At 35.8% G+C, this 12,070-nt stretch overlaps 2 protein-coding genes across 2 annotated transcripts; one reads left to right on the top strand and one right to left on the bottom strand.

Moving 5' to 3' along the window:
* Positions 1–309: 309 nt before the first annotated feature.
* On the bottom strand, positions 310–3,054 carry LOC113240218. The gene is made up of 3 exons (XM_026477467.1): positions 2,259–3,054; positions 1,050–2,039; positions 310–641 (listed from the first exon to the last, which is right to left on the bottom strand). The coding sequence occupies exons 1-3, from the start codon at positions 3,052–3,054 to the stop codon at positions 322–324; spliced, it is 2,106 nt and encodes a 701-aa protein (XP_026333252.1). The 3' UTR covers positions 310–321.
* Positions 3,055–8,115: 5,061 nt separating this feature from the next.
* LOC113240219 (protein bowel-like) lies at positions 8,116–10,056 on the top strand. Its single transcript, XM_026477468.1, has one exon. It carries the CDS (start codon positions 8,227–8,229, stop codon positions 9,418–9,420), a length of 1,194 nt encoding a protein of 397 aa, XP_026333253.1. The 5' UTR covers positions 8,116–8,226; the 3' UTR covers positions 9,421–10,056.
* The last annotated feature ends 2,014 nt before the right edge of the window (positions 10,057–12,070 follow it).

The raw sequence follows: 12,070 nt of genomic DNA, 5'->3' as shown, positions 1-12,070 counted from the left end.
TCGAGAGACTGTTAAATGGTAACTAAGCAAACAATTTTGAGATTTATGCTAGTAAAGGAACGAAAATAATTATCAAGTCTTAACGATAACAATCAGTCTCAAATTATCTTTTATACTCTTCAATCAACTTACAATATACTTACACTATACCTTTAATCACAAAAATTTTTGTAAATTAGTGAAACAAAAAATTTAAATTAAACCTTTGCAAAATAAAAACAGATAAGTAACTTTTCATTAAATCAAAGAAAATAACGTCCATTTTTGTACCTTGTGACCATAACAATCAAAATAAGAAAAAATCTAAGAACGTATAAGAGATCACTTTTCAGAAACATCTACATTATTTTTAAATACGTAATACTGCTGGCCTCGTTTAGAAATAATTCTAGGCTCTGAGAGAATTTCTAATATGTCTGTGTAGTCGATGTCAGCTACGTCACTTTTGTCCAGACGAAAGGTGTTTCTTTTTCTCGTTGAGCGTAAAAATGTGACTCTTATCTCACCATCTTCATGCAAATCATTGACTACGCAAGCATATTTAAAAACCTTACCTTTCACGGCATGAACGTTAACTAACATAAAATCACCCTGCTGGACGTGATAATTTTCTTTGTCAGCAGATTTTTCTTTTGAAGTACCTGGTTGTTGTTCATCATCGGATGTTTCAGGTGTTTTATAAATATTTCGGTAGCAGCTTTTGTCACGAGGCTTGTTTAAGTCCAATAATCCTATTTCTTTTAGCACAGAGTTTGTATAGTTACTCAATGGTAAATCTTCATCGGAACTTACAAGATCATTAATGAGTTTCGGGTTTCTTAAAATACTTACATTGCTATTTTCTTCAATATGGGCTATCAACTCAGGTACATTTTCATGTTTTTCGGTATTCTTCGCACTAGTATTTGGCTTATTTGTGTCCTGCTTTGGTGTTTCTATTTCAGCCACAAGCTGAAGGGGGTTGTATCCTTTTGGCGACAGACATTCGCAAAAGCCTCTGCTACAAAAACAGCTTAACTGTCTGTATTTAAGTTCTCCTCGACTAGTACTAAATATTTGGTGGACATCTTTGGTGCCAGGTAGGGGCTGGATCTTTGGTGGTATTTGTTTTGAGATGCTTTCTATATTATTAGACGAAATTAAGTGCAGCTTTATTTTGCTCAAGTCTTTCATCACTGTATAAAATTTTTCTGCACATGAAATGTCTTCACCTCTAGCAACTAGATCATCCGCAGTTCTTTTAAGATAGCCTCCAATACCATCTGCTGGCCCCTTGCCATGGCCAGCTTCGAAAAATGACCAGGTCATTGCTTTAAATCCATGGTCGAATAATGCAGTTGACGCTAGGTAAAAGTTTTGTTTTTGCCTGTATTGACTAAAAGGACCATCTGTGAAGAAGTGTATTAGAGAAATATCAGGATAAGTGCTTCTTATGTCCTTTAGTACTGGATCAAGATGAGCCCATATAGATGCAGGTTGATGATTAGTATTTGGTGACACCGTGCAGAATGATTCAACTTTTTTACCATCATGTGTATGAACATATACCACAACTGTATGCAGTGATACTTGTAATCTGGAACCACCAAAGTGATGGGCTTGAATCTCCTCATGGTGTTTGCAACTATAATTTTCGCTAAAATCTGCAACAACCACTGCTTCTGTTCTTGATAATTTATCAATGGCTTGTCTGAAGTTAGTAAATTGAACTTTTATGTTATATACGTGTTTTTTCAATATTTTTAGTTCTTCATTAAATGCATCCAACATCTCTTTAACCGTTGCCTCCTTATCTTGTTTCACATTCTTAAATGCTTTTGAAGTCTTTCCATCCTTTTCATATGTCTCTTGTACTCTTACCCATTCTTTCCATTGTATTTTATTGCTATCTTTGTCAATATTACTTTGAATTTTTAAGTTGCAACATTTTTTACAAGTTCCATACATACAGTCTTTTTCCTTTGTATTACAGACAATAACAGTAATCAACTCGCTCATATTGTCAGTATTTATGATGCCATTTTTCTTTAAAGCACTTGCTTTATAAGTTGGATTGGTGTGGGTTTTGCATAAACACATTTCGCGACCACTCACAGTAGGTTTCACAACATAAAAAGGCTTCATTTTAGTAAAATAGTAATATGAGCATTTTATTTCCGGATTTTCTTGTTTAAATGTTTTATATAGGTTTTTTATTGTGTCTAAGAGGAACCGTTTCTGAACTTTATGTCCATGGCGTGTTATTGTTTCCTTCTTACCTGCTGTCGGTCTAGAAACATCCTCTCTTTGAAAAAACGTTTCGATATTTTTCTTTAGTTTAGACACATTGACTTTTACTTTTATCGTCGGCCTGAGTGGTCCTATTATTCCCAAAGACTCATTTATCATTTCAATTTTTTCAGATTCTTCAAAGTTTTCAAATATATTTTTCAGACTATTCTTTTCCTTACGTATCTTTATCGTTTGGTACCTCTCTTTCATTGCGTTGGATAGCTTTTTGTATTTAGTTGCATCATCAGATTTTCTTTCCTCCTGTTTATTTTCACCTGTTTCTTTTTTGGTCCTATTGAAACGTTTCTTATATTTCTCATATTTCTTTTTTAGGTTTGCAATTTCTTGCTGTAACCTCAAATTCTCTTTATATAGTTTTGTTCTATCTCTTCTAACTTTAGTTCTTCCTTTACCCTTTTTCGTCACATTCCTACTAGTAGCAAAAGAGCTTTGAGGAGTACTAATGCTCAAGATATCGGAATCATCGTTCTGCTGTGGAGAATTCTGACGTAGGTTTACTTCAGGCACCAATGTAGAAGGGGAACTCGGCGGTGTTATATCAAGAAGCCTATTCAATTGATTTCTTTTTTCTCTCAAATTCTTCTTCCTAAGTTTCCAGATTATCCTTGCATTGTGTCTCTCTTTTGGTGTTAAGTCATTGACAAGTCTCTTTTTATCATGATAGTTGTCTCGTTTTTTTTTTTTATAATCTTCATACTTCTCAGGGTCACGTTTTAGCTTTTCTTTGTACCGCCTCTGTCGTTCTGCTGCTGATAATGGCATGTTTATATAGGTACTGAAACAAAATAGCTAAAGTTATTTCTTTAAGTATGAAAAAAGCTTTATAATCTTAAATATCTGAACCCCTCAAATGCCTATTACAAAAAACATATTCTATACTACGTTTAAAAAGTACTTCAGTACAAAATATAGTTCATAGCGGTCTTATTTTATTAAATAAACATAATAAATCACAAGTGGCGCTATATGCGCGAGTAAAGTTGTAATAGCTCTCTTAATATATAAATAGATAAAACGTTTATAGCATTATCAGGCACACGAAAGTGTAGTAAAGGGGGTATTTTACTTATTTTTTCTTTTTATACACCTACGCAGAAAATTGATAAGATATCTGCAATTAACATAACTTCTATGTTAAGTATTTGATAACAAAACGTAGTTTAATTTGATACAAAAGTAAAAAATTCTCTTAAGTAACTAAAATTTTCCCTTGGGTCACGATTTTTGTGACCCAATGGACACGTGACTCCGGAGAAATTATAACGTATTTTTAATAAATTGTAAAAAAAATGTTCGAAAAACAATAATAAAAACATTCAATGTGAATTTTAGACCTTAGTCCTTACTGATATGCTATTATTTAGAATAAAAAGTACTTACGTTTAATTAAAATTCGACGTGAGTCAGCAGACACTTAATAAACACACCCAGCCTCGATCGGAGTCACGGACAAAATGACTGAGGCGCGGGGCCGTTACATTAGTGGCGAACGCGATCATGCGATGTTCAGATTCGCTTCCTATTGGTCAAGCCCTTGATTAGCTGTCTCTCTCGCACTTAGGAGCGATTTCTATGTGTGACTCAGTAGACGCGTGAATTTTGTTTGTAGTAGGGACAACTATTGTAACTTTGATATTTATTCCATAAATCAAAGTTGCGTACTCGAAAATGAAGATAATAATTGTAGAAGTATTGTAGTAAATTATCGTCATTAAAGTTTACTATATTCTAACGAAAATTTTTAAAATTGTCGCTAAATACCACACCCCACACGCTCGGGGACAACAAAGTTTTGTATGACAACATTGATTTGTCTGCTAGGTCACGACTATTTCTTTATATGAAAGTGTTATTTGAGCAAATATGTTAAGTGAATGATAATGATTGTTTATCTGATCATCCAATAGTATTGGTATAAAATACTAGATTATCATAGTTTCTTTTTTTGAGGTATTACTATGTCAAGGACACGTGCTGACAAAAAAAAGTTGATCCACCCATAAATCAATATCTAAATCTATTATATTGATTTGTTCGTGCCGCCACTTAGTATACAAAGAAAAAAATGCACTTTAAAAATCGCACCCTTCATGTAATAAAGATACAACTGCAAAATGACAACATTTCAGCAGAGACGCTTAAAGATTCTACGAACGAAATTAGTCGATAGCTTTTTAAGCTTAAATAGGATAGTGAAGGATAGCATTTGATTATGAGTCTCCATTTCAGTAACTTAGTCTAACTTAGTTAGTAATCAGTAATAACGTTAAAGCCCACTCCTGTGAAATTTGGTTTTGTGTAGATACGCGCTTTTTACCAACACTACGCGGATTTGTACTATCCCCGGCGATATACTTTCATTATTGTTCGTATTATTTTTACGATTTTCACGTGTTAACAGCAATTTTGACGTATGATGACATGTGGCTGTATTATGTCAAAGATATGAAATATCGATGACGTATTTCTCTATAGCGTGGTTAGAGGTTCCTCTCAAGTCCCATCGGGTCGAAGGAATTTTTCTTTGTGTTTGATCTTTGTGTTAAGAGTAGATACTATCTCAAATGGCTTTGGTTGATTCCGAATAACAATGAAAGTGTTAAATCAATCATTGGAAAAAAATATATAGTAAAATTGGGGATATACAGTTACGTCGAAATTTTACACAAAATTCGCTGTATTCAATAAGTAATTTACATATACCAATGATTTTTTCATATAATTAAACTAATTAAAACATGGACAGTATATGATTATGCGTACTACATTTTTCAAATGGGTTTAATTTCGTTCTTTCTAATTTCGGGTCTCGACCCAAGCAAAATAAACCGTATTATGGGAAAAAAATTATTTCGAGCTAAGTTAGTATCAACTTTTAGTAATTATGACAATCTAGTGGAGGTTTTTCGCCAAAAAAATATATATGTATATCACGGTGGTAAATAATCGTGAAAATAAAAAAATTAAAAACATATTTCGCGAGATTTTATCATAAAATTAATTATTAAATTCAACTCCTCCTCTAAAATTTCCATATTAATTATTAAGGCACGCTTCAAACGAGTTATTCTCATTCAAGACCGTAATGATACATAACTTTACTCTTGCATACTTCCTGTATAATTCGCAAACTGCCCGCTTTTGCTTCGCTTCGTTTCCTCGAGAAAAAAAGCACCAATGAACACCTCGCGCAATAGATTATCTGGTAATTATAAGCAAAAAAATGTAATAGCTTCACGTGCCTTAATTACAGACGTTCAATAATTGAGCCGTAAATGTCGATTTCATTTTAGTAAACGACGTTACCAAATACCTATTTAACGTATTTTAAGTAGTTTTTATCGATAATTGCTCGATAATGTATTACTGCAAAAACTGTACTGAAATTTCTATTTATAATTGTTCGTACAAACAACAGCGTTTAGTATTGTCTGGTTAGTACATTGTGGTTTCTCCATAAACTGGCTGACTGCTACCTTTTCTTTGTTAATCCGGGGGAATCTGCTTACAGATACCCCGGCCCCGCAGGGGGCAATGCCAGGATTATGTGGGACTGGACTGAACCCTGAACGGGAGCAGCCTGACCGCACTAAACCCCCGGAGTGTTCCTCCTCTCCGCTGTAGGTGGGGGTACGGGCACGCTATTGCACTCGTCCGCGCTCCCACCAGTGGCTAGCCGCGCCCTGCGCAGTCCCTCCCCGAGAAGGGAGACACATCGGTCCCCTGACTTCGAGTGTGATGCTCGCCGAACACCAGACGAGCCATCCATCCCGGGCCCCTCTATCCTGGGCAACGAACTCCCCCGAGTCCGCTACCCAGGGGCCGGGACAGCATCCACTCAACTATGAAGTGTAGTGGCTGCTCCCCCAGCCCCGCGGCGGATCTGATGGTAGGCTCCACCGCGATACCTAACGCGCATCCGCGCGGACTCTCCAAAGAGAGTCCCTAGGAGAGCCCACCACGAGCCAACCGCCCAAGTTCGGCCGTGGAGGATAGGACGAGCGGCAACGACACACCGACACGTCTCTCCCCCCGCGACCCTCCTCCCAGCGCGCATCCGCACGGTCCCGCTGACCAGACGAGCCCGTGGGGAACGTCTTCCTCCTCGGGCCAACCTACCACCATCGGCTGGCCCCGTCGGTTCCTCTTAGCTTCACCATGAAATGAAATCGACCACGGCTACTAGAGCCCCCGGCCACGACAAGGCGAGAACCCCGTCTTGGGGGCTGACTGCTACCTTGCCCAACGTATTAACATAGCTATACAGCCCAACGTATTAACATAGCTATACAAAAGAGGAACACTGCCAGCATATTGGGCAACTTGCCGCGACGACCTCATTTTATTCATAATAATTTAATCCTAGTTTTAGTTACTAGTATTTAAGCTTTCATTGAATTTTTATACCTTATCTGTCAGCAAACTAAAATCTCAATGGTAGTTAATAAGATTTAATTTATTTTGATGTAAGAAAATGGGACCAAATCAATTCTTAGTTTCTCCATTGCACTTGTTTTAGTGCAACGTTCATACAGTATGACCAAATTATTGACTGCACTTTTTTAAGGGAACCAAAACATTTAACCAAATTTATAGTATTTTTTATTGTCTGCATGATGAGTAAGATTACGTATTATGTATACTTCAATTACTTTTCTCTAGAAATTCAATACAGTCCACGTTAATAATAATTATTAATCGGCGCGATTGGCCAGAAAATGCTTTTAACGTAATTCGATTCGCTCTTATTGGAACGAAACCAATGTCGCTTGACCTTTCAGTACCTCATAACCTCAAAGTACAACAAGTAATATACTACAAGATGAAATTATTTAAATGTACAGGTATTAGGTAATTTATATAAAGTAAAATAAGTTAAAAATACAAGAAATCCTATATAAATAAGCTATCAATGACCCTTCGTAACAATGACCAAATAGCAAATTTATGTTAATTCATTGTAAATTGTTCCAAAATAAAAGGTGTCTTGTGAAGTTTTACGTTTTCATTTCCATTAAAATAAAAATGAACGGACACTTATAATGAGGTTTATGTTGCCTTCAACTAGTAAGATACCACCAGAGGTCTACAAATAATGGACGCGATTCGAGACACGCGCAAGCGTATCGTCGGTCTTGCCTTGAGACTGGAGGCTCGCATTACTCGGATCACGTTCAAGGTACGTCAGCGCAGGATACTGACTGTTGACAAACTTTACAAGATTTTTTACCATCGGGTTGAAAATCTAATTTGCTGATATAATCTGAATAATCTAAATCCGTCGCAATCTCGTAAACGACATGACTGAAATGATAGATCATCGAAATAAATTTATTTCTTTTACTTAATTTAGTCTTTAAAATCTTTTTTACATTATATTAATAATAATAATAATAATAATAATAACGCTCACAATCAACATATTAAAGCCAAATTGATTATTTCATCACGTATTACTACAATGATCTAAGGTTAATTTCTTTAATTACTCCATATTTTGTTAACCATTTTCTATAAGCATCAAATATGTTTTATATTTTTCGCAATGCGTCTAGTTAGTCCAGATATACGATAAATGATAAACACCCCCTGCAAACCCAATTAAAACTTGCATTTCTATCTGCACGCTGCAATACCATAAATAAAGCAAGTTGCATTATAAAGATCTGCACAACTTGTGTTCAAATTTACCCCGCCCCTCTTCAGACATTTAATTAAAGCGCGATATTTTATGGCATGAATCGTTAAATTGTTCTCAGCGAATGGTTCATACTGCTCGCCAGTGTTATCATTTGAGATAAAAATAACTCAGAAAATTAATTTCGCTTTCATTGTTCCAGGTATATACATTCGAAGGAGAAGCCATTCAAGTGCACAGAATGCGGGAAAGGGTTTTGCCAGTCAAGGACACTTGCCGTCCACAAGATACTTCACATGGAAGAGTCCCCTCACAAATGTCCTGTCTGCAGCCGAAGCTTTAACCAGCGTTCAAACCTCAAGACACATCTTCTAACCCACACGGATCACAAGCCATACGAATGCAACTCATGTGGAAAAGTATTCCGAAGAAACTGCGATTTACGTCGCCATGCTTTGACTCATGCTGTTGGAGATGTTCCCCCAGGAGACGTTCTTGATGTTGGTGAAGAAGATATTGGAAGACCAGAATCTCCTATTGAACCAGGATATGACGACGAAGATCCGGAACTGTCATCTCCTGAGCATTCTCCAGTAAGACGAGCGCGTTCATCATCTATAGAAAGTATTGGCAGAGAGCAAAGTGAAGAAAGACCAAGACGAAAATCACCATCGGCTTTTGAACGTACTCATTGCCATCACAATGAGCCACGAGACAGAGCAAGTCCATATACAATGCGTCCGCAGCATCAAGATAAGCACCGATCGTTGTCAGAGATATATGAGAAAAGACGATACACTTCAGACGAAATCATAGAAAAAGAAATGCGTTACACGGACTTGCCTGAGCAGCCGATAAGACATCCGCAATTGCAAATTCGTAGAGATTTGCACCAAGTTGCACCGCCGGATCCGTCCAAGATCGGTCAGATGACAAGTCCGCCAATAGATCCAGGGCCTTCAGGAATGTACATGAGTCCATTTAGAAAGAGAAGTCATCCGCCTGACATTGGAGATAGTGTAAGAACTTGTGCAGCAATATACAGGAGTAGATCGCCGGAGCCGACTAATCTAACAATGCCCCGACAACCACTAGGAAACGCTGAGGTTGTAGTCGGTATGCCTCCAACAATAATTGGAATTCCTTCATATCATAAGTTTGGATTGCCAATGCCACCACCTCATCCACAGATACCTTACGGTCCTGTGCCACATTCAGTGTTAGGACCTCAACAGACAGTTGCTCAAGATTTGATAGTGAAGCATGCGCCTCCAAAAGACACTGCTCCAAGTACTTCAACAAGCGTCACAAGCTGCAAGGACAACCTACAAACTAACCTTAAAGAAAACGAAGAGCCAAGTTCCAGCTCTATCGCTAATGGCATAAAAAATATTGTGGGGATCCAACCAAGTGCTAATCCTAAACCAGGGGCAAGTCAGTCCACCGCACCTAAAAAAGGCTTTAGTATAGAAGACATTATGAGACGCTGATATTTTGATTTAACTTCTAAAAGTGGTGCATTTAAGATTGTTCGTAAGCTACGTTTAATGTATGTAAGTAGTAGTTTAATTAGTGTAACTATCTTGAGAAGTATTATTAGTTCAAGTTTCGGTACATTTTGTTAGAGGTATGACTGTATTTGTATTTATTTACAATGTGGATTTGGTTTTCGTAAAGATCTCATAAGGTTTGTTTGTGCAGTGTTTTGTTTACCTCCAAATTTTAAAAATTAGTTTATCAAAATTTTAGGCAATATTTTAATTTTTATTTCGATTATAATTGTTGGATTTCATAGTTATTTTTAAGAGCGAATCACTTTGTATTTAGAGTTGGTATGGACCATTCAATGCCGATTTTATTTTTGTAATGTTTTAGTTTGTTATTTCGCATTAAATTAAGTAGATTAATTGTAATGTGACTGGTAATTAAGTTTGTCGTACGTGTTATTTATTGTTTAATTATTTCATATTCTTAATTAGGTATACGAGTAGACTAGTGTCTATGATCAGTTTATTTCGTGATTTGTAGTAAAGCATCAGAATGCTGAATTTGTACATAGGGATTCAAACTAGGTGTACTTTAAGGTATATTAAGAAGGCTTAAGCATGTGACATCACAAAAAAGTATTTGGTCATTTCCACAACCATAATTGACATGAGTTTTCAATGATAATGATTTATTATTGTCAATTAAAAGTTTAGTGTAGTTGTTGCTCATATATTAGCTTTCTATGTATGATATATTTTTATTTTTTAATAAAATAAATTCTTAAATTATATATAAAACTATTTTGTTATCATTTTTTAATCCTTAGATTATAAGTAGCAGTAGAGCTCCTTCTGAAAGAATTCGTCCAGGAAAGTACTGCCAGTTTAATATTTATAATAGTAGTAGAGTATAATATTTCTGTCACAAGCAGTACTCATTACTGTGTTTCGGTTTTGAGGGGTAAGGGTCTTGGTGAAATTACAGCCACATGAGACTTGTCAACTTATGTCTCAGGTGACGAGCGCAGTGGTCCCTCGGATCTATACGATTTAAAGCTCTGAGTGGCACTTCAACTGCTATGGATGGACGAGTCGCTTACCGCCAGGCGCACTACTTGTTCGTCTTGTCTCTTGGTATCACAAAAAGTGACTATTATAAAAACAACTCATTATGATTGTCAGAGCGGTGGTAGCGCAGTGGCAGAACAGCTGCTTCTTAAATGAGAGGTCGGTTGGAATCTCTGTGGCGGTACTGATTACCATAATTTTTAACTTACGTATTTATGAATATTTTTAACAGACTTTAAAAAAAGGAGCAGCTTTTTTGTATGTATGTTACGCGATAACTCATTTGTTAACCGATTTTAATGATTTTTTTGTTGGAAATAGAATACCTCAGAAGTGGTCCCATTTAAATTTGAAGAAAATATTCCACCTCTGAGGGTGGCAACCTAGGGGTTGAGGTCGGTTTTTTTAGTACTCAGTACTGTGATTATATTACAAAGGCAATGCTTATCGGTGAAGGAAAGCATAGTTATTTAATCAGCATTTCATTGGTTGTTCTTTAATTTCTTTTTCTTTTAGCTTACCGTATACCTGTTTTAATTTTTTTTTTTTACTCCTGTTACGTACTGCTATATGTATAGAACAATCGAGGGATTTGTTGTGAATATTTTATTTATTATAAGTCAATATCATTTGAGCGGATAATTTGTCAATATAAAAATAAAATTATGGGTACACTACCATTATAGCAATTCGAAACTTCAACTGCTTAATTAAGAACTTCTTAATAATCAACCGTTAATAAGCACTTTTATTCTTAAAGGCAATTTAAATTACTTTTTATTTTTATTTCAAGCACTTTTATTCTGAAATTAAACAATTTTAGAAAAAAGTTTTCCCCGGTTTAAGAAATTAAAATTTTCAACAAGGTCGTATGGAAATCACGTTTTAGTACTCGAGTTTCAAAATTGCAAAGTTTTTGATCAACCATGCGTTATTTAAACTTAGGTATTTAATGCTGAAAATGTAAGGTGGATCGAAATTATGAGTCCAGGAGAATGTTATAAAACTTTTTGTAGAAGGTCAAGGACAAATAGATCTTATTCGGTGGGATATTTAGTACAATTTTGACCTCTACTTACATACATTATTTGTATGTGAATAGTGCTTTTGCTAACTTGTAAAATTAACAAAGAATGTGTACACATTTTTTTATTTATTAGTAGGGTACTATCAGCAAAATTGTAACCTACCCAATCTCAAAACAGTTTTGTCTGAAAATCGAGATCGTAGCCTGTCCCATCCTTTGGCTTGTTGATCCTTTATTTAGTGAAAACCTTTCGTTTATTACAAAAATATCACCTAGCCCTTAAACGCCACTGGTTAAAAAGAACAAGCAAGCTGCTGGTCTAAGAATGGAAGCGGATTTTTATAGCCATAACAGCTCTATCTAATATATAATAATAATAATATAGCTAATGGCATAAATAATATTATGGGAATCCAAGGAAGTGCATGTCCTAAACCTAAAAGAAGACAGACCGCCGGATCTAAAATACGCTTTAGTATGGAAGATATTATAAGACGCCAGTATTTTAATTTGACGTCTCGATACCTCCAATGAACACTATTTTGTTTCTTCGTATTA

The sequence above is a fragment of the Hyposmocoma kahamanoa genome, unplaced genomic scaffold, assembly GCF_003589595.1.
Source record: "Hyposmocoma kahamanoa isolate Upper Pololo Valley unplaced genomic scaffold, ASM358959v1 124270, whole genome shotgun sequence".
Lineage (NCBI taxonomy): Eukaryota > Metazoa > Arthropoda > Insecta > Lepidoptera > Cosmopterigidae > Hyposmocoma > Hyposmocoma kahamanoa.
The sequence above is the reverse complement of the archived record's forward strand: the minus strand, read 5'-3'. Positions and strand labels throughout refer to the sequence as shown.

Excerpts from the sequence above, each read along its gene's own strand:
- LOC113240218 (XM_026477467.1), bottom strand. The coding sequence starts at position 3,054 with ATGCCATTATCAGCAGCAGAACGACAGAGGCGGTACAAAGAAAAGCTA. Across the intron at positions 2,040-2,258 it reads TGTTTCTAGACCGACAGCAG|CAAGTGCTTTAAAGAAAAAT; the intron begins GTAAGAAGGAAA and ends CAACTTATAAAG. Across the intron at positions 642-1,049 it reads AGATGTCCACCAAATATTTA|GTACTTCAAAAGAAAAATCT; the intron begins GTACTAGTCGAG and ends AACAACAACCAG.
- LOC113240219 (XM_026477468.1), top strand. The coding sequence starts at position 8,227 with ATGGAAGAGTCCCCTCACAAATGTCCTGTCTGCAGCCGAAGCTTTAAC.